The sequence below is a fragment of the Syzygium oleosum genome, unplaced genomic scaffold (assembly GCF_021117445.2).
Source record: "Syzygium oleosum isolate NSW1041296 unplaced genomic scaffold, Sole_v2.1 Sole_v2.09, whole genome shotgun sequence".
NCBI lineage: Eukaryota > Viridiplantae > Streptophyta > Magnoliopsida > Myrtales > Myrtaceae > Syzygium > Syzygium oleosum.
In genome coordinates this window covers 9,909,837-9,931,037 of record NW_026607493.1, presented here as the reverse complement: position 1 = coordinate 9,931,037, position 21,201 = coordinate 9,909,837, and the positions used below count along the sequence as shown (strand labels likewise).

The following is a 21,201-nucleotide window of genomic DNA, read 5'->3' as shown; positions in this document are numbered from 1 at the left end:
TTGTTTTACTATCTTTGAATTAAGGAAACGATATGAACCACCGATCATATCCATGTGATTGTGGATATTGATGGAAAGGCAATTCGTTTGAATTTGAACAAAATAAAATACTATTATCGTATCCAAATAGTTATGGATAGGATAAAGATTTTCTGCTGCCACCGAGTATCGTATCTCATGGTTGAGATCGGATAGTCGTCTCCGACACGTTATCGAAGCTTAGGAAAGTTTCCTAACTTTGGGTGATTTTTAAATATTTGCGAGATATCACATGCACACCCAAAGATTAACAAAATTCAATATTTTATGATGGATTTTGCTAATGTAATGATGATTTATAAGGTCGTCATGGGAAAAAATTGACACGTGAAGGGATTTGTAGAGGAACTGCACCATCAAGGGGGAAATGAAACTGGAAAAACCGGCAAAGCTCTGTCCAAAAAAATTTACAGGATCGAGACTATAATGCTTATACAAAAAATGTAGAAACAGCACCAACAAAAATGGCAGTCTTTCTACACAGGAAATCAGATAACATGGACCAAGGTACACCAAAAATCGCTGACCCATTAAACCTGTAAATAATTATTAGTTGCTGAATGAACTCCTTCTGGAGTTGGTCATCCTCTCCACAACAATCTCTTCATCAGACTGCGTCTACGCCTTCGAGGCTTCACATCGGTTCCTAAAACAAGAAACTCGGACATGTCAGCAGGGAAACGCCAATACGAGGTATCTAAATGGGACTCCTGCAGAATTTTCCGACTTAACCTGAATACGAACCGACGTTTAGTGGCATGGAAGTAAGAAGATAATGCAGAGAAAACAAGACAGTGCATGCTCAAAGCATTTCCGGACAAGACATGGAAAGAAAACGGGGATGCCGTATCTTCGACCGAAGGATTTCCTTCTCATCAGACATGGATTGTTGCATCTCGGGCTAAACAAAATCATAGAAGTTTTACCTTCTAATCTGCCGGCAGCAATCAAAGCTTCTTCTGCGAAGGGTCGCCACTGTTCAGCACATGAGTAGTTGACTCCGAGACCGACACTCAGACCTCTTAACAGATGCACAGTCCGAAGGACAGAGAATAGCTCCTCTGGAAAAGCCTACAGTTTCACACAACATGTCAGGATACTCAACATCGATAAGCCCAAGATGATCTAGCAGATCTGCAAACTGAATTCATAACAAGCTTCTTGTTGCATGTGAAAGCGATCTTCATATGGTATATCAGTAACAAATGCTTTAACTATCAAAGACCAAAGCAAGAATAGTTAGTAAACAAATACACCAGTATAAATTTTAGTGGCTAATCTTCTTATGAATGGTCAGACGTACGAAATTTCATTTCTGCATTCTGGACAGTGAGATCCCTCAGATGGAAAGAATTCAAAAGTTAGCAAGTCTAAGTAATCCTCCACTGCATGCCAAAGATATACATGCTTCCAGAGAGGCCGTCTGAATCAAAAGAATTGCTTTAATTTCCAGAAAACTAGAGAATGCGTGATCAATGAAATTCTAACCCATGCAGACGAGTAAAGTTCAGAGTAAGATAAGCTGCAGTAACTGAGGGCCCATTGATATCTTGAGCAGAGAAGAGTACTCGTGCACTACAACCATATACACTCTTACTAAAGTAATGAACAACCGAAGCAGTAACAAGGTCATAAATACATTTGATCCACTACCTGAACCGCAATTTTTTTTATAGAAGATTCCTCAGAGAACGGTTGCAGCGTCGCAACACCAGGAGGCAACTTTGTATCAAACATCGTCTCTGCCAATCTCAACAATTCCTGCTGTTCATTTTGGCATTTGCTTAACGTATCTATGCCCAGCTCCCTAAGAATCAGATGCATAGTTAGATATGATAATGTGACCACAACTTTATGACTCATATTTTGAGTCATCGGAAATTTTTTAATTATTGCATTACTAAGAATTACATTTCCTCTGTAAAATCCAGGCTTCATTTCACCAATCTCTACTCTGAAATGTTAAAACAAAAGGGATGACAAAACTGAGCATCAAACAGTAAGATCTCACACCTGTAGCTCTCACATGCCCTCACAGGGTCTCGATTCACAATAGCAAGAACCAGATTAGCGTATCCCAGTCTCAGCTTATCTGGGAGATCCTTCACTTGCCCATAGTCCAGCAAGGCCACCTGTAATTAGGGAACATCACAAGCTGAATTTGAAAATACTAGTTTGCAAATAGAACATTGAATTTACAAGCTATCAGAAGATGAGCATTTCATGTCTAGTAGACATTGTCTACCATTATTTATCTTGTACAATCTATTCTAAAAAGGAGGACAAAATGGTCTTCCACCAAGAAGATTAGCCCATGATCCATCTATTTGAGCATTTGAATATAGTTGAATTTAAATTAAAGGATGATAAAATGCAACAGTCGAACTATTATATTTGGTTTTCCATTCTCTTCAAAGCCATCTTAAACAGCAAAGCTACCTGATCTTTCATATTGGATTTACTCCTAAAATTACAGGGAAGAATGTTTGCCTTACTTGTACATAAATCATGACTCACTATGCCTAGTTATTACGCCAATGATGCCTAGTGTAGAAATAATACCCACCAATAAGCCCGACCAGCAGTCTAGGTAATCACTATATTACATTCAGAGAAAATTACACAGGAAAACAAGAATTTATACAGATCATAGGCGAAAGCAGGATTTGTTAGTGGGCACTTGCCTGTGAACCTTTGCAAATGAGAATATTTCCTGGATGAGGGTCTGCATGGAAGAAGCCACTCTTCAGAATCATTTGACCATATGCTTCTGTCAAGCTGCTAAGGATGTTCCTGTATATGAGGCATTCAACAATTGAGAGGTAGCAGTTTCTTATTCTTAAAACGAGAAAACTAAAACTCCATATTTGAGAAGTTATGAGAAGTTATGATTTTGACATGCTCTCATCAACAAAACTTGTTTTTACACCAGGTGAAATCAACTACATGAATTATTGCATGCTATTTAGATTATTATCTAAACCTTATTAAACAAATCTACCTACATAATATCTCCTCTCGCAGCCTCCATTCATTTTCTCATTCCCAGCTCTTTCTACTTTTTCCTCCGGTGCCTTCTCTAAGACACTAGTAAATCCTATTCACCGAAATCAATTCGCACGTTTGAAAATTCTCAATAAACGCTTTTGAACCATGTTATTTCATAACTAAAGCCGTAGCTATTCAATTTTAAACATCCGAGTCGCTTGAGTGACAAGAAAAACCATTGCTCAGAGCAACTCCTAAGCCAGCTAAACTACCAAACATGTCTAGCTTTCTGGTCCTTGAATCCGCCAATGCTTTGAAAAAGGAACAAGCTAATAAGTTGCAACAATTACGAACAATTACTTTACAAGAACAACAAAAGACATGACAACAGCATACTCTCCGGGACAGTTGAGAAGCTTACTGCTTTGCTGCTGCTGCAACTTTGCCGTGCGGATTTATTCCTCTTTTTGCAATTTCCTCACCAAGATTCATGATGGGAATTCCATCAATGTATTCCATCACTAAAACCCTCCTACACTAGCAGAAAATACAATAATCTGTGATGTAAAGCTCATTATATTCCAGGGGGTAGCGATGAGTGGGAACAGAACAAGCAAAAGCATGGCTTACGAAAACAATAGTGATGATAATTATAACCCAAAGGCATAAAATCTACGCATCTAGAAGGAGGTCCTAGAGTTCTAACACATGCATCTAAAGGGAGCTCAAAATGGAAAAGAGGAGCACCACTTAAGAACCAAATATCTAACATAACAGTGACATTCAATGACATATGTAACAAGAAAAGAAGAACCAGTTCCCATTTGATGGGATCAGTTCAGGGCCCTGTGTAACACTATTGAGCTACCTCTATTCTAAAACCATATCTCCAAAAAGCGCAACAAACAACTCCCACACCCCCCCCCCCCCTCCCCCAAAAAAAAAAGAAAAAAGAAAATAATAACAATAATAATAAAATAAAGGAAAGAAAAAGAAAAAATCTTGTTTGCTATTTCAATTCTGAAATGTCTAGGCAATACATACCTTGTGACCAGATTCCTTACGACCCGTGGGACCAATACAGGAGATCTTTTATTAGACTCCAACAGAAAACGTCTAATTCTTTCCATGGCATCAGCCTCCCGCATGAAATCAAACTCGTAACCAATCTTCAGCAGCAACAATAAAATCCAAAAGTGTACGATTAGTCACATGCTTCTCTTATATCTCAATGATTCAGCGCTAACACAAAAGGGGGAAAAAGAACTCGTCTACTATCATCTGCAGCATCAAAATTTAAATAAAAAAGGAACATAGAACGTTACATGCAACTGCAGTAAATTGCCAGATACTCTGTAAGGTGGTAAGAATTTATGGTAACCCAACATGTCAAATTCAGAATATCGAGCATTGACACAATCAAAGCTAATCATTAGAAGTCTAGAAGCAACCCATTCTGATAATTATGCACTAAGTTTTCCGGATATAACCGACTTTCCAATCAATTTTGCAAATATAGAAGTTTATGTGGTGAGAACCGAATCTTTCTTGCCTTCCTTGATATTAACAAGCTATTGAGACATGATCACCTAAAAGCCAACTCACACTCACACCTGTTTCTCCATTTCCTTCGTAACCGAGTAAAGATCAAATTTAATGTCTGTCTTCTGTATGCACAAAGCAAATGCTTGCATGTTGCGGATATCTGTCATCATCAGCTCCTGAACTCCAGGATGTTGCACCTATCACACAGCATCAAACTTACAATTGATTCGTACAAATCAACATGATGAAGATTTCATATTTCTCATTACCTTCACAACTATATCACTCTTATCACCTTTCAGTCTGGCCCGATGTACCTAATTTATGCACGAAACAGATCAGTCTGCTCCAAGAGCATGTTTTAGTAAGGAGCAACTTCTGACATACATCACTATCCCAGTCTCAATCTAATTATATATCCCTACTCTCAAATGAAAGCATCAAAACATATAAAGACTATTCCATTATAAAGAAAGATCTACTTGAGAAGCAGGATTGAGGAGTTCTTAAAGATACTGAACAGATGATAAATCAAAGAACCTAGATTCTTTTGATTATGGGACAGACCGTCAGAGTAGCATGTCAGTATAAGAACTAAGAAGTTAATCAGAGTTTCTTTCACTTCTTAATCACACAAAGTCTTTTGTCAAAGGATAAAGTTTCTTATGGAAGGAACAGGGAAGTAATCATAGTTGAATCTATTCACTTAAGCTTTAATTGAACAAAGAGTTGAACTAAGTGTCTAGTTGTATACTGCCATTATATTTAACATGCAATACGGGAACTCAGAGATCATTGATGTTTCTGATCTAGCATCTACAAGAGAACTTCACCAGGATGTTATTTGTCAAAACAACAGGAAAATTTCCCACTACAACATGTGGTGGTGAAGCTTCTAATTGTACATAACTGTTGCTGCCAATTATTGGAAATTCTCCAATGGAAAAGGATAAAAAAACCAAAAAGCTTCTAATTGTACATAATCATGCTTCAAAGTAGGTGTAGCTATAAGCAGCCTGATTACCTGTGCAATTGACGCAGAACCAAGAGGATCTATGTCAATTTTTTCAAACATTTCCCCCAGGTTTCTTCCCAACTCTCTCTCCAGCACCAACTGAACAACATCAAATGGTGTAGCAGGAGCATGGTCACATAGTGTAACAAGTCTTCTGACCCACGCAGCTGGGGCCAAGTCGGGCTTCCCAACGATTTGGGCTACCTATGTTGAACCACTAATTCTCAAATCAATAAATTTTGTATTCATGAAAAAGATCCATGACTAGCTACCCCAATATGAGAAGATGATGATGACAGATCATCAGAGAAATGCAATTTTGGCATGAGATCACGGATGCCAGCACAGACATGTATGAGAATGCATATGCGTATGCAATCACTTTTCTGAATATGCAGAAGGACAAGAAACTTACATCCCTCTACTTTGAATTATTGCGAGTATTCAATTCTCTCCCATGGAAGGATGATACCCGAAACCATATAAGAACACTGAAAAAGCCCTCCGTCAACTAGAGAACAAGCAACACAACGCACGCAAGCACCACAAAGAAAAAATGAACATCAAATATCAGTCCGTCCAAGAACCAAAATCTAACTGAAGCTTAAACTCAATGCAGAGGCACTCAAACAAAAAGAAAGAACCAAAATCCATCTAAAAGCGTGTGAACACGACAAGGATGGTGGTTGGTGCACATGAGCAAAGAACTAAAATCCAGTTAAGCATGGCATTGCACAGAAGAAACTGGAATGCGCAGTAAGTACAGCGAAAACCGGCTTTAAGATCGCAAATCGAAATGCTTAGTTACCTTAAGAAAGAACCCGCCAAGGTCGGAGCACATAGCATATATCTTGTCAGCCGCAAGCTCGTGTTGCCTCTCCCACATTGCCTCCTGTTTCTGCTTATCCTTCTCGAGACACACTCGCACTTGCAACACCTTAAATAAATGAAAAAAACGGGAGAAGAAATCACACACACACACACTCCCATGTTCCAATCAGCATCCATTTCAAGAACATAGACAAAAATTCAGAGGTCGACATAAAGGGGGCGCGACTTCCCCACCTTGTAACCAGCGTAGATATCAACCGCTCGCACCCAGAACTGAAAGGAACGCTGCCAAGGCCTCAACTGGGTGGAGAGATTTTCTTGAATGCTGCTGAGATCAAAAGGAGGCATTTTCCCGAGCATTCCGAATTGCCTCCTGGTCAAATCACTCCACGCTCAACAACCCGTGTACTACCGGCAAGCTCCCATTCGACTCACAAACTAATCAAACGACGTGGGTCGTCGTATCTGGTACCAGTGGCTCTTGATGCAGCATCAGCTGTACATTCGTGAAGTGTGGATGAGAAACCGATAAAGGCGCATACCATATATATATATACATACATGTCTGGTGAAACAGAGCCGAAGTTGTGGGGGGAAGGGACAGCTCTCTCACTTCAGGCTCGAAGCGTGCGAGCTCGAATTGCTTGGCTTGAAAGGCTTGTAGTGCCCAAAAGGAAAAAGGATTCGGCAAAAATAAGCGGTCCCGAGCTCTCTGCTTTTGGCGTCACCCCTCTCTCCTCACCACATCACCCCAGGCCCCCTTATCTATCACCTCCTTCCTTTCGGGCTTCTTTACGCCCCCGATCAATCCACGCCTCGAGTACATGTTACGGAGGAGAAGGGGGAAGGACGGGGAACCATCGCCGATTCAGGACGAGACACTTAACGTTGTTTCCGGGTAAGGGAAGTTGATGCCTACGGAGTTCGTGCTCCCATTGGGTGGATTCATCACTTAGGTGATGAGCTATAAGGACGGGCCGCCAACAAGCACCATAGTCTGTTTTTATCAGAAGTTGCGCGGGGTAGGGTGCATTTATTTGATTGAGAGAATTTTCAACGAATTTGTTTTCTGGAATTTCACGCAAATAATCAATCAACGGAAAATCACACGTGATCGAAGAAAATATGCATGTTTAAAATTTACGAAAATGAAATTCCTTTGATTTCCCGAACATCAAATTTTCCTCGAAATAAACACATCCCGTAGTCTATGTCAATTTTGTCAAGAAGTTTATGTAAAAGTTCGCTTGCCATGGTGTCAGAACCTGTTGTAAAAAGAATATTTCAGTATGATTCGACAAAGGAATCTCCCTTGTCCCTTCGGCGCCCGTGGATATCTTATGTAAGGCTTGTTAATTAGTGATTTAATAATGGAGATGACATGGTCCGGAACAGGACGATGCCTTTGTACTTCCAATCAGGACAAAAGCCATTGAAATTGCATTTTCGGGTATTCAAACTAGGACGGCAGACCCTGTTTTTTAAGGTGTTGATGCAGGGAAGTGGGCTTTGGGTGCTCGCGCTGCAAAAGAGGCTGTCCTGCCTGATCGAGAGAAACAATATATACTCTGACTCAGACACTAGGGCCCGTTTGGTAACGTGCCAAATAATGAAAATTTCTATTATTTTGTTCCCAGAAATAATTTGGGAACAGAAATGCGTTTGGTAAACTTTTTGTTCCCGGGCACAATTTTGCAAATATTTATGCCGAGAAACAGTTTTGGAAGAGAAACAAGAAGTAAAAAAAAATTACTTCTTGTTTTTTGGCACAATTTTGAGAATCAGTTTTTTTTCTTCTTTTTCTTTTTTTTCTTTTCTTCTTTTTGTGTTGCTCTTCTTGGGTTGTGGCCGGTCGCTGGCGACCGGCCACAGCCCAGGGCCGGCGAGGGAGTCAAGGCCCTCGTCGACCACCGACGGAGGAAAGGGTCCTCCCTGCCGGCGAGGGCTGGACCCTCGCAGCCTGGGCGAGGCGGCTCGCCGTCGGTCATGGCGAGGTCGGCCTCGCCCGGATCCGGCGAGTCCGAGCCTCGCCGTTCGAGCCTCGCCCGGTGGGTCGCGAGCCCGGCCTCGCGACCGATGTGGCAAGTGCGCGACGGCGAGGCTCCGCCGTCCGCGACCCAACCTGCTGCCGTGACCCACGCGGCCGACCTCGCCGTGGGTCGCGACGGCGAGGCTCGGCCTCGCCCGGATCCGGGCTAAGGCCAACCTCGGCCGTCGTGACCCACAATGGGTCGGCTTCGCCATGGGTCGCGACGGCGAGGCTTGGCTCGGGCGAGGCCGACCTCACCATGACCTACGACGAGCCGCCTCGCCCAGGCAGCGAGGGTCCAGCCCTCGCCCTCGCCGGCAAGGGGGACCCTCGCCTCCGCCGACGGCCGGCGAGGGCCGTGACGCCCTCGCCGGCCCTGAGCTGTGGCCGGTCGCCTGGGTAAAAAGAAAAAAAATTAGACAATTCAAAATATTATTAATAAAAAGAAATTTGTGTTTAGTTACCAAACGCATTTCTGTTTTTTTCTATTCCAGGAATAGAAATTTTGAACAGTTTATCAAACGCCTTCAAATGCACAAAAATTGTTTCCGGACACAGAATAAAAAAAAATCATTTCTGTTCAGAAATAATTTCCGGACACAGAATAGTTGTCATGCGGACCCTAGTTCACAGGAGAATCATGGGCTTTCACTGATCAAGTCACTGGTTATACTTTCCAACATACTTGTTCGTCTATTCCTAGTTTCAAGAGAGAATGATTCGATTGTGGGAATGTTATTATATCAAGCTCAGAGCAGCTCAAAAACAGCCCCAATATCCCCGCTTCCCGGAAGATGGTTCTCTGCCACACGCTTGCACGCAAACTCTTCTTCTTTAACTCACTTAGAATAGACAGTATGAGCACTGCAAGTTAAGATGGTCCATTTGACAACATTAATAGTGTCCCGTGGAGAAGTGACAAATCGCCAATGGCGTGATGCCAGGAAAAGAAGTATCAAGCACCAGATCCCATCCTTCAAGAAATGAGATAAGATACAAACCGCTCCCACTCTCTTACAAATCATTTCACATTAACATCAAAAAACGTACGGAATCTAGAAAATTCAACTGTAAGGGGCCCAAAACGAAGTTTCATGTCCCCATGAGCGAAACTTCTACATATCTGCTTCTTCCAAAGATATTTTGTGGCCAATAATCCTACCAGCCAAACAAAGCAGTCCAATAACTCTTCAGCTGCGCAAGCAGACAACTGTCTTGTTAGTCATCAGCCAAGAAAAGCAACATGAGCATCCTATAAGCTATGGAAGCTGACAAACAATCACAATGCTCATGCAGCAACAAAACAAATCTTTCTTGGTACAATGTCATATTCCCAGTTCAGAGTTTCATCACTCTGCCCAAATAGTAGCTAATTTTATCATTCTGCATGCCATCACTCAATTTCCGAGTGATCGCAACAATCCCACAACCACTGACTTTTATATCTGAACATTATAAAAGTAACTCCAATTTCAGATGAGATGAGCAAGGCATCACAATGCTCGTGGGAAGTACCTAACGAGTATGATGCTTCACATTAAATGTAAAGGCATAGAAATTATCAGAAAAAAAAAACCCTACTCAGTGCATACTGAAAGAAAATGAAGCATTAATACCATAACCTTTTTATAGATCAAATCTATCAAGATCTCTATGTACATATACTAGGGCAACCTCAAGTTTTCATGCAATGTTCTAACTAACCTCTGAAATTTATTGTAAAGTAAATATAGTATCAGAATCACATTTAGATACCCATAGGGCCATACCCTCACTATTTTACTCTTCATTATAACGATCTACAAATGATGTAACCAAGAGACAACATCATATAGTACCTCGTAACATATTCATCCGCTTTGTCAAGTTCATTACTCTTCCACATACCTCACAGATCAATAACACGAGAAAGCTTCTGAATCCGATTTAATAAGAAATCTCCTTGCTTTATGGTCGCTTGGTAAAGAGCATTCTTTGCATCTGGTCGGTTGGTTTCAAGAACACCTGCAACTTTATCAATCTTGCAGTGAAGCTTGCCAGCAGCAATAAATCGAGATAGTTCTCTGCAGAAGACTCAGATCTTTTTAGGGCAGCAATACACAATTGTTTACTCCAAAAGAAGCCAAACCAAAATCAAACGAATCTGCAACTGAAAGATCCAAGGTCTAGAAAAGAATCCACATTTCAATCACTTACAGATCAATAAAATCCACTGTTACTCCAAATGCTCTTGCCATTGCTTCAATCGTAACACTCTTATAGGATTCCAGGAACTGGGAATAAACGACAGTTCTGACTTCCCTCATGTAATAGCGAAAATGAGGGTGCAAATACCGATCCAATTTTATTTGCTCAGCCAGGCCAGCTAAGCAAAAGGAAATGAAAGAACCGTTAGATGCTCAAATCCAACTGTTAGGTAAATGAAGCCCATAACGCAAAGCAATTTCAAATACCCAGGTCAGTGAGAAAGAACAGGAAAGTATGCCTATCTATCGAGAACATCCACATCATTAGAACAAAAGGAGGCGTTGTACTATGAGAAAACTGATTAGAAAAGGTAGAAGAAATTAGTTGACACATACTTACCAAAAGCACAAAAAAAGGATTTGTATTGACAATCATAAAGAGAATTCAAAAACTCTGAAAGATGGGGGATTTTTCCGATCACCGTCAAGATCTCAGGAGCATCCACAACCTGCCCATAGCATGCTATTTTTAACACTCATGCTGTGATGCAAATCTGCCAAAACTCTGATATCAAAAAGGAAAAAGAATAATTTTATTTCTGCCAAAGAACAGACCTTCTGCTTCAAGGAAACTCTATCCATTGATATGATGCCAGTAAGAACTGTGTAGAATACAAAGGTGTCATAAGGGAAGAGCTCATAAGTTGTGAAGGTTGAAATGGAATCCAGAAATAAATTAGCAGCCTTCTTAAAATTTCGTGTCGCCATGCAATACAAGCCTTCGTACACCTTCAAACGGTTCTTCCGTTCCCAATCACCTCCCTCTTCAAATAAGCTGGTAATGTAACAAGCTTTTAATCTCGTAGAATTGGACATTAAGGAGCCGGGAAAGAAAAAACAAATTAACAGAATGGCTTACTTTTTTGCTTTATCAATGCTTTTGGAGATGAGATCAAAATCCATGTAGAAGAAAGCTAGCTGAAGGGTGTAGAAGACCAAATCCATCTTCTGCCCCACAGCCACTGTTTTACTTTCTGTAACCCTGAGTTGTTCCAGTGCTTTCTCCTATCGCAAAAAGGAGTGAGCTCGTGCGAGATTAAACTCCAATTGAAAATCATATATGGCCAGCACCCAGCAGAAATAACTAGAACTGCAAAACCTTACCTTGTCACCAATTCGAATGAAAAACAAGGATTTAGCTAAGTGAGCTTCTCTAACTTCACTTTCCCCCAAGTTTTCTTCAGCATCAGTGATCCTGGAAAGAGGTAACTAAAGTGACTCATTAAACAACCAACATAATGTGTGATGTAGGGCATAACTCAGAGTATTAGATCAATCAGACCTAAGCCATAAAACCATTTCCTTACAGCATCATTCAAATCAATGCATCACCAATCACCATGCAACAGTATACTTCCAAACGAACCAAATCAATAACTGTTGATTAGATTTCCGCAAGAAAATCAATTGTCAAATATCAAAGTCTCACATTTGGGCAACTAACTCATAACAAAATCGCTGCTCCTATTACCATAAGTATTTTCTTCAGTCATACAGTTAATCGCACGAATTTTGAAACCAAAAGAAATAAGAGAAACGAGCTTGAGCTTCATTAAATTTGAGAGCTATCGAAATTACAGTGGTATAAGAGAATGCAAGCAAAATTAGATTTTTTTTTCCACAACCGCCCCGTACTAAAATCACGGACTAATCCAAGGAATTGCATGACACCATCTTTGAGCGACCTCACACATTCGGTACCGGGTGAAAATTCATCCCAGGCATACAGCTCCAGGGAAGTAAAGGGTACACTTTGTCGATTCAAAGTTTTGTGAACCTGTCTGTTCCTTCAATGCCAATATTGAAGCTACCAGCACCATGCATGTACATATCATTGCGTTCTCTAAAGACATTAAGCCCGGGTGATTATGGGATTGAGGTGGCAAAAGTAAGATAAATTACACGATATACTATATTAGGACATATTCCAATTGAGAAGACATACATTCCCAGCTCAAGCGCTAAGCTAACGCACACATTCCCTGCGAATATCTACGATTATAGGAAGAGAACTTAAAAAAAAAGACAGAATCGAAGCTCAAGAAACCCACTTCTCGTCAAGCTTCTTCAGCTCCTCCTCAATGCGCGCGCGCATCAAACCCAAGAGCCCCTCGTCCATCTCCAGGACCGACTCGGCCGCCAGGGTTTCGTACAGCGAGGCCATATCTGGTCACGGCCACCGCAGATAGATGCAAGCTAGTCAGTGAACAAAAACCCCAGCCACGAAGAGGAAATCTCGGGAGCGAATCGGGGCGGGGGTCATTACCGTCGGACTTGATGGGGGCGAGGGCCTCCTCCTTGAGGCGGACCTTGTCGATGTCCTGGACATCGGGGTGCTTGAGGAGGAAGAGCTTGTGAGCAAGGGCGAGGTGGGGCTGCTGGGATCCCTCTTCGCCTTCCATCGGCGCCGATCGCTCCGGCGACGACGGGCGTTTCGAGTTCGTGGGAGTTTTGGCGCAGGGTGCTTGGGTGGGACGGAGCTTTGGGGACGGAAGTGACTTGAGCAAGGGGTTTTCATCTTGCTCCGGTCCGATGCCACAAAGAAATGGTAAAAAAAAATGAATTTTGGAAAATAGCATAAATGTTTTTTGAACATTTATTTAACGATAACTTTTTAAATTGTTCAATATAATCTCTAAATTTTTAAAATATTATCTTTGAATTTGAATTAATGAAATAACGGTATTAAATGATAATTATATAATTTGGAGGTCAATTTGAACATATACTAAAATCCAAAAACTACATCAAACAATTTCAAAGTTCTAGAATGATATTACACGATAAAATTTATAAATTATATTGAATAAATTAAAAATTTCAAGAATTACGATTTAAAAATTATTTGTATCTTTATCCCTTTTTATTTTCATAATTCAGGAGCTATATGGGCTCATTCGCTAGTGCGTGGTCGTCTTCCAGCCCACACCATAAGAACTCGGTCCATGACAAAAAGCCCATATACATGTCTCTCTTTTCTTTGCACGGGACACTAATAGCTGAAGCGCGCGAGCATTTCGCCTCACACAACACAGAAGACAGGTTCGTCTTCCTCTCTCGTGCTCTGCTATTTTATCATCGTAGCTTCAGATCATGCTCAGATCAACGTTCGCTCCCATTTTCTTTACATTCCCCACAAGACCCAGAATTCAGAACTCGCTCCTTCGACCCATTGCCTGCACCTTCTCAGACGTCTCGCCAGATGTTCGACCAAATGCCGCACTCACTCTTCCTCCTACAATCCAAGCGGTGCTAGAGCCCCCCAAGTCAGCTTACGTCCATCTTCCGTTCTGTAGAAAGCGCTGCCACTATTGTGACTTCCCCATTGTTGCTCTGGGGTCACTATATCAGGAGGAGGATGACCCGCGGATGGTGAATTATATACAATTGCTTTCACGTGAAATCGAGGCAACAAGAGCCGGATTCAAGACCAACCCTCCTCTTGAAACTGTGTTTTTTGGAGGTGGCACGCCGTCTCTGGTGCCGCCTAGGTTTGTTTCTTCGATCTTGGAATTGTTGAGAGTAAAATTCGGGTTGGTGGCGGATGCAGAGATATCGATGGAAATGGACCCTGGCACTTTCGATGCAAGAAAGATGAATGATTTGATGGAGTTGGGTGTAAATAGAGTGTCATTAGGTGTTCAGGCATTTCAAGAAGAGTTGTTGAAGGCTTGTGGGAGGGCACATGGTGTTGAAGAAGTTCATGAGGCTATTCAAATCGTCAAGTCTTGTGGTGTTGCGAATTGGAGCATGGACCTCATCTCATCTCTCCCTCATCAGACACGTGAAATGTGGGAGGAAAGTTTGCATTTGACGATTGAAGCATCACCTGCTCATGTCTCTGTCTATGACTTGCAAGTGGAACAAGGCACAAAATTTGGAAAACTGTAAGTTGCCCAAGCATAGAGTCACGCATGAAGGCCGTAGCTTTTAGTGATTCAAATAAGTTTGAAGCTGATTGTTGAATGTTGCTGCAGGTACTCACCGGGGGAATTTCCGCTGCCTTCAGATGGACAATCTGCAGATTTCTACAGAACAGCATCAAGGATGCTATCTGATGCAAGCTACAACCATTATGAGATCAGCAGTTATGGTCGAGACGGATTTGAGTGCAAGCACAATCTTACATACTGGAAGAACTCGCCTTTTTATGGTTTTGGCCTTGGCTCTGCTAGTTATGTTAAGGGGTTGAGGTTCTCAAGACCAAGGAAAATGAACGAATACATGGATTATGTGAAGAAGTTGGAGGAGGGAATGAAAGACTCGTGTGGAGATGATCATGTTGAAGTTGATGATTTGGCCATGGATGTTGTGATGCTCTCTCTGAGAACTGCAAGAGGTTTGGACTTGAGATCATCCAGGGAAGCATTTGGCGACTCCCTCCTCCTCTCTCTTTGCAAGGTCTATGAGCCTTACTTAGATAGCGGGCACATGATTTTCATGGACAAGGACCGCAAAGTCATGCCTGGCAGGGAATTGAACACCCTGCTGATGGACAAAGGCGAGATCACAAGAAGATTAGCTTATATGAGGCTCAGCGATCCAGATGGTTTTCTGTTGTCAAATGAACTCATATCGCTTGCATTTGGGCTCATAACTCCATAAAACTGTGATTGGCGTAAGATATGCATATGCCTCAACACCTACAGCCCAACAAGCAGTTCTTGTCAGGCTGCCTGCTGCTGAGAAATCAGAAGATTGCTTCGGTTGCATTTGCTGGTGAATTCGAATTCAGAAATAGTCTCACTAATCAGCATGAAAGCCGATCGCCTGCTAGGTAATAATCAGGACAGATGCTGTCCAGCTTTACATGAATGATAACATACAGAGTTTATGAAGCTATCTCTTAGAGAATAGAGAACCAATTGGGAAGATCAAGAGATGGAACCAAGAGATAAGATGGATGCAGCAGACTCATCAACTTTACACCGTGACTGCAAACATCATAAGACAACATTGCACCAAAAGGATCCAAGAGGTGTTGCCTGATGGCTAGACCAGAACGAGACAGGAGAAGAAACATTTCTGGCAAATTTTTGCTGTAATATGAAACTAGACTCCACAGTCATTATTAAAGGACGAAAATGTTTCGAAGCATGGTGGGTGAAAATTGCACAACTACTTTCAACTAGTCTAATACAGATTGTGTTTAGCAAAACAATGCATATTTACAAGGTATTACAACAGATATGATAAAGCCACACCGAGCTTATTTTCCAAAATGTTGAATTTATATAAACCAGACTCCAGGTAACAGGAGAGAGTATACTTCTTTCGGCCCAAGAAGATTAAGACCTCAGCAAGTAGGTTCAAAAGCAACTGCCAAGTTTCGAATTGCATGATTCCATATTCCACCAAAACAATGGCTGGGCCATGCCGTCTTGCTTTCGTAATGATGCAGCTATTGTGTGCCTGATTGACCGTCGAGTCAACACACCACTTACGAAGGCTTTGTTCTCTTTTTTATGCGCTTAAGTTCTTGTTTTCCTCTCATGTCCCTACAAAATTGGAAACAAGAATTCTTATTCCCATATTGTAACCGAAACACTGAAAGGCAGCCAGCAAAATTGCCAAAATATATTGGAATACGAGAGTATATAACACACAATTAGTTGGGATATCAACCTGCCTCATGTTTTTAAGCAAAAATGAGTACACCAAAATTAAAGAGGGGGAGAAATGGTACCTCTGATGTAAGAATACAATGATATAGAGAATAGGAAGGAGCATCAGCGTCAATATTGCAGTTGCGAGATACAATATATTTGGTTGCTTCTGCAGATGAGAAGAATTTCAGAACCACACCATCATCGGACAACAAACATCATCGACATGTGTGTTTGGAATGACTTTCGCATTCAAGAATTTGAGATTCAACCTTTGTGTAATCTCAAACACCTCAGATCCTATAAACATACAGATATTGATATCTGACATCATGTAAATCTTTTCATAAATCCTCTTGTTTGAAGGGAAAAGTTAGAAGGTACTTTTTGACATATAAGCATATAGCCTCTAGTTTGCCAATTGAGAGGCTTGGGGTGGGGACAATAACCCAAAACCATTTTTATCCAAATCAAAGAAAGAAATAGGAAGAGGAACGGGGTTTACTGCTTCTGCCAGGTTACTAGTGAGATTTGGCTTCGCAACTGCAATGTGGGCTCTATATCACAAGCTAATACTAATACTATCAAAAGAAAACAATCCATACCAGTCCTCCTCTCGGAAAAGGCGTTTTCTTTTCAGAGCAAGTGTGAGCATCACAAAATTGGTGCACAAACAACTCTAGCAATGCAAGTATATAATTATGGTTAGCAACACAAATAGTGTTCTTGGAATAATTAAAGAACTACACGGATATTACCATGAAGTCGGCTTGCTGAAAGACCTTGATTTACAGGAAAACAGCTATCAGCAAGACTCTGCCAACAAGAAAAACTTTAAAAAAAGATGGCAGAAAAGTGAATATCTGTTATGGGAGTTGCAGGATTGCAGGTAAACCTCACATAGGTGGCGGTTCCTGGCTGCAGCAGCAGGATTGCACTTAGTCTTTTGTGACTTTGAATTGATTAAAAAATCACAATGCAATGCGCCGCATAGATCAGCCAAGCATTTGTTACGACTCTGGTTCAATTGAGAAATGTGAGAGAACAAAACAAAATTTCTAAACAAAGGTTGTAACTTCAAAATTTAGTAGAGACTTCTCAATTCAAGGACCAGCAACAAGCAAAAGGTATTTACTTCCTGTTAATATGCATATGCTACAGCCACAATGATCACCTTCTCTCTTGCAAAAGAAATATCTATTCATCACAGGCCACCAAGAGTAATCAGAGGCAGTTGCCATCGGAAAGAAATGATTGTAAGGTCTTCGCTTACATTGATTGCTATATCATATAATTTTCACTATGTGATGAAACATTTAGTAGCGCTTACTATCTAATAAAAACCCCCAATCACTTAAGGACAAGGAATGAGGATTTACATACGACATTCAGAAGGTTGTAGTGCCTGTTGTCGAAATGCTGATCAAGAAACTTCTCGGCACGAAAGCTTTTCTTACAGTATCCACAGCGCCATTCATTTATGTCGACATGAATTTTATGCTCCTCTTGATCTCGGAACATGTCATTATCAGGGTGAAGCTTACATGGACTCGACATCTGAAACTTTTCTCGTTTCACAAACGGCATCAAATACTACACAAGCCAAACACCGTGTACACAAAACGTTAGGAAAAGAAAAAGACCTCTTCACGTACAAGGATAAAAAGGCAGGGTATAGGGAAAGAAAAAAAATAAGTCGCTATTACCTCCTCAACAATTTGCCGCGCCGCCCGACTTCTTTCTCTAGAACAATGTACTTCATGAGCGTGCTCTTGTTCTTGCTTAAGATTTCTAAAGAAGATCAAACACACCAGGAATGTTAGATTGCCAGCACTCCTAAAATTGCAAAATCTAGTCGCCAAGAATAACATAAGTTATCGAGGACGCCAACGTCAATCTTGAAGCATCACAAGTGACCTTAATTCAATCCTATCCCTCACAATTTTTAATGATAAAAATAAGACATCATCATTCAGGCTAATCTGGTAAGAAGGCGAGATCACCTTGCAGCTGCAGACTTCGTCAATTCCTATGAATATGAAATGTTTTTCGTCAATTCACCCGGAAATTAACAAGAACGAGCTGAAATTTGCAATATTTTACATGAAAGAATCAAACCACATAAGTTGGAAAATGGACAGCATCAAATGTTCTTGACAGAGGAACCAACACGAATCGAACCAAACCACCCAGGTTCCTTTTTAAGGTAACATCGTCCACTTGAACAAACATCAACTACGAACATCACGAGCTCCACAATTTTTCTAGTTACGAAGATAAATATACACATGGAGAGAAAGAGAGAGGCAGAAGTAAACGAATGACCTGATCGATTTCAGCTGGAGATGCAGAGGAGAACGTGAATTGGAACCCTAGGAAGATCGCGACGAAGAGGACGATCGGAGCGATCGCCGGAAATCTTTCCATCTCTCTGCAGAATGAACAGAACGGAAGTTCGTCGACCAGAATTTCCCGGTGGCCGAATGAAGTTTCCGGAAATGGAATGAGCGTTCAAATTATTGGCCCAAAGGTCGTGGGCCTTAATCCATTTACTCTCATAAAAAGCCCAAAAACGGTGGGCCGTTTTGATTCTTGACAAAGCCTAAGAAAATCAAATGACATGCAATGTGATCGATATCCTTAGGCTCCGATTGTTTCGCAGAAAATGAGTGATTTGGAAAATATTTTTCGAAAAATGATTGTTTATATGGTTTAGAAAAATTATTCAACGAAAATATTTTTGTCATTGATAACAATCTATGTCTATTTTTGTGGGCGATGAAAAAAATTTCCATTCATTTATTTTTCTAAACGATATAAGTAATCATTTTTGGAAAAATATTTTCCAAATCACTCATTTTCGGGAAAACGAATGCACCCTTAAATATATGTTCACGTAAGAGATTTATTTTGCCTAACTTGTTCTATTAGAGATAGATAATAGATATTACTTCTAAATACCGATGAATTAGATTGAGTATGAATAACGACAATTAAGGGTGCAATCGAAATATGAAAAATCTACTCTTGCACCTTTTAGTTCGCGCCGATCATGACACAATTTTCCCCAAGTATAGAAAAGGAAAGAAAAATGTTAGATGAGATAGCGACGGCAAAGGAAGTAACCTGACATAGCTCTAATTCTTACTTTGTTCGAAGAGTGAATCAGTGTTGGGTATGCATAAATTCAAGATGTAAGTGAAACGATACGATAATTGAATCTAGTCAATGCCAATTGACACTTTTGTCTCCTTATTCTTTTCTCTTTTTCTTCGAAACATACGTACGTACATACTTGATTATAATATGACCCACAAGAAAAATCTCGAAAGCTAATCAGATATCAATATACGATGATAACCTATGTTTTACGTATATTTGTAGATTTGCACCACGCCAATAACCAATGAATGATTGTACATACATAGTTCAAGGACTACGCCGCACAATGCGATTCGCCGCTCAAACACCAAATCGGTGTGGTTTCTTGCCCGATTCTCAGTTGGAGCCTAGGGAACGTGCCCAGCTTGATCAGATCAGATGACCCGAATGATGGCATGATTAGGCTCTAAACCTGCTCCTGTCGATCCTAACGAATCTTTTTAGGACTAATAAACAAATTTCGCGCGTGCCCTTATGAACAAACTTTATCGATCTTTACTTTATATTTTGAAAATTGAAGTTTTTCTGCGTCCTTGAGGGTCCAAAGTGGGTTCAACTTTTGAGAAGGGGGAGCTCTGAATTGCTGAACCTAGCAGAAGGAAAAGCTGCCCTTTTGACTTAATTAAACCATCTTATCTCTACCCCGAAATGTTCTTGATCTCTCTATACAAATGTTGCATCAAAAGTCGTAATTTTTTAATATTCGATTGGTTAATAAATACGAAAAAAAGAAATCCTATGAAAGAATCGCTAGCCATAAGACCTGCATGGTCCGACCCTTGGAGAACGCATGCACATCACTGAGAGAGAGGAAACATGGTGGTTCCGAGCGATGAAATTGTTGCTAAAATGTGGATAATTTACCAACTTTATTAAGGGAAAAAGTCACAAAAAAATCCCGAATTATGTCTACCGTAACACGTTTACCCTCATTTTTTTTATTGTTACGTCAAAAACCCCCAAATTATGCCCACCGTGACATTTTTAATCTAAACTTTTTCTTTTGACATAAGAAAATCACAAACTTGTACATATGTGAGACATTTACTCTCCGTCAATGTTCCGTTAGATGACTGTTTAGCCAAAACAACGTCGTTTTTATTTCACTTAAGCACGTCCATGTCAATATTGTTTGCTTTTATGGCGTCCATGTATGCATATTTTTAATGGTTCTCATTGACAGAATTTTGACGAAGGGAAAATGTGCAACACTGGTACATGTTTGAGATTTTTTGCATCACAAAAAGAAATTTATGGCAAATGTGTCACAGTGAGTATAGTTTAGAAATTTTTCGTACCTTTTACCCTTGTTTTAATGGTTTACTTAGGTAAGTATCAATTTCCTTGAAGCGCATAAATTGCAGTGCCATCCCTCGTGCAAACTCATGAAATACCAAGCGGTCTTCTTCGTGTTTACTTAACAAGTGCATCGACAATCCATCTTGTGCAAGGACGTGCTTGTGTTTCTCCGTAGTCAATTCTTATGTGTTATCAGCGGCCGACACGGGAACCCGGATTGGGGGAGATGCAAGGTAGATACCTAATTCAAGTATGAAATACTTTGGAATTTCAGACCAAGTATCATGGATTATGACATGTATGTGTTCTTGTGAAATTGGTCAAGTACAGAGGAAGGAAATTAATTAAAGATGAGGATATAATATAAGATCATTCAGAACAATCATTGCTTAGTTTGTCATATTGTCCTTTCTTTTTGTTAGTCTAATTTTGGCATTCACA

The 21,201-nt window shown here is 40.6% G+C and overlaps 4 protein-coding genes across 9 annotated transcripts; 1 reads left to right on the top strand and 3 right to left on the bottom strand.

Annotated features, from left to right (window-relative positions):
* Nucleotides 1-469: 469 nt before the first annotated feature.
* Nucleotides 470-7,221, bottom strand: LOC115694463 (uncharacterized). Of its 2 annotated transcripts, none has more exons than XM_056314880.1 (12): nt 6,653-7,221; nt 6,396-6,524; nt 5,597-5,791; nt 4,842-4,889; nt 4,641-4,763; nt 4,072-4,196; nt 3,449-3,559; nt 2,724-2,832; nt 2,053-2,171; nt 1,693-1,846; nt 966-1,110; nt 470-685 (listed from the first exon to the last, which is right to left on the bottom strand). In XM_056314880.1, exons 1-12 carry the CDS (start codon nt 6,776-6,778, stop codon nt 621-623), a joined length of 1,449 nt encoding a protein of 482 aa, XP_056170855.1. In that variant the 5' UTR covers nt 6,779-7,221; the 3' UTR covers nt 470-620. The 2 variants fall into 2 exon arrangements, with proteins under 2 accessions (XP_056170855.1, XP_030477452.2); XM_030621592.2 differs by having other exon boundaries at nt 4,641-4,769; nt 6,653-7,218.
* A 2,086-nt stretch (nt 7,222-9,307) lies between these two features.
* LOC115662388 (26S proteasome non-ATPase regulatory subunit 6-like) lies at nt 9,308-13,213 on the bottom strand. Of its 4 annotated transcripts, none has more exons than XR_004003247.2 (9): nt 12,960-13,213; nt 12,745-12,859; nt 11,798-11,888; nt 11,553-11,698; nt 11,249-11,468; nt 11,034-11,142; nt 10,644-10,812; nt 10,286-10,510; nt 9,308-9,641 (listed from the first exon to the last, which is right to left on the bottom strand). XR_004003247.2 is itself a non-coding variant. In XM_030584543.2 (9 exons), the coding sequence occupies exons 1-8, from the start codon at nt 13,093-13,095 to the stop codon at nt 10,336-10,338; spliced, it is 1,161 nt and encodes a 386-aa protein (XP_030440403.1). In that variant the 5' UTR covers nt 13,096-13,213; the 3' UTR covers nt 9,308-9,661; nt 10,335. The 4 variants fall into 4 exon arrangements, 3 of the variants coding, with proteins under 3 accessions (XP_030440403.1, XP_030440397.1, XP_056170895.1); XM_030584543.2 differs by having other exon boundaries at nt 9,308-9,661; nt 10,335-10,510; XM_030584537.2 differs by having other exon boundaries at nt 10,335-10,510.
* Nucleotides 13,214-13,625: 412 nt separating this feature from the next.
* Nucleotides 13,626-15,830, top strand: LOC115694500 (uncharacterized). Its single transcript, XM_030621611.2, has 2 exons — nt 13,626-14,580; nt 14,671-15,830. The coding sequence occupies exons 1-2, from the start codon at nt 13,787-13,789 to the stop codon at nt 15,296-15,298; spliced, it is 1,422 nt and encodes a 473-aa protein (XP_030477471.2). The 5' UTR covers nt 13,626-13,786; the 3' UTR covers nt 15,299-15,830.
* Nucleotides 15,781-18,788, bottom strand: LOC115694512 (uncharacterized). 2 transcript variants are annotated; one of them, XM_030621618.2, is made up of 9 exons: nt 18,625-18,788; nt 18,303-18,328; nt 18,006-18,090; nt 17,683-17,892; nt 17,195-17,317; nt 17,058-17,115; nt 16,905-16,978; nt 16,380-16,468; nt 15,781-16,191 (listed from the first exon to the last, which is right to left on the bottom strand). In XM_030621618.2, the coding sequence occupies exons 1-9, from the start codon at nt 18,724-18,726 to the stop codon at nt 16,134-16,136; spliced, it is 825 nt and encodes a 274-aa protein (XP_030477478.2). In that variant the 5' UTR covers nt 18,727-18,788; the 3' UTR covers nt 15,781-16,133. The 2 variants fall into 2 exon arrangements, with proteins under 2 accessions (XP_030477478.2, XP_056170757.1); XM_056314782.1 differs by having other exon boundaries at nt 15,781-16,468.
* Between the last annotated feature and the right edge of the window lie 2,413 nt (nt 18,789-21,201).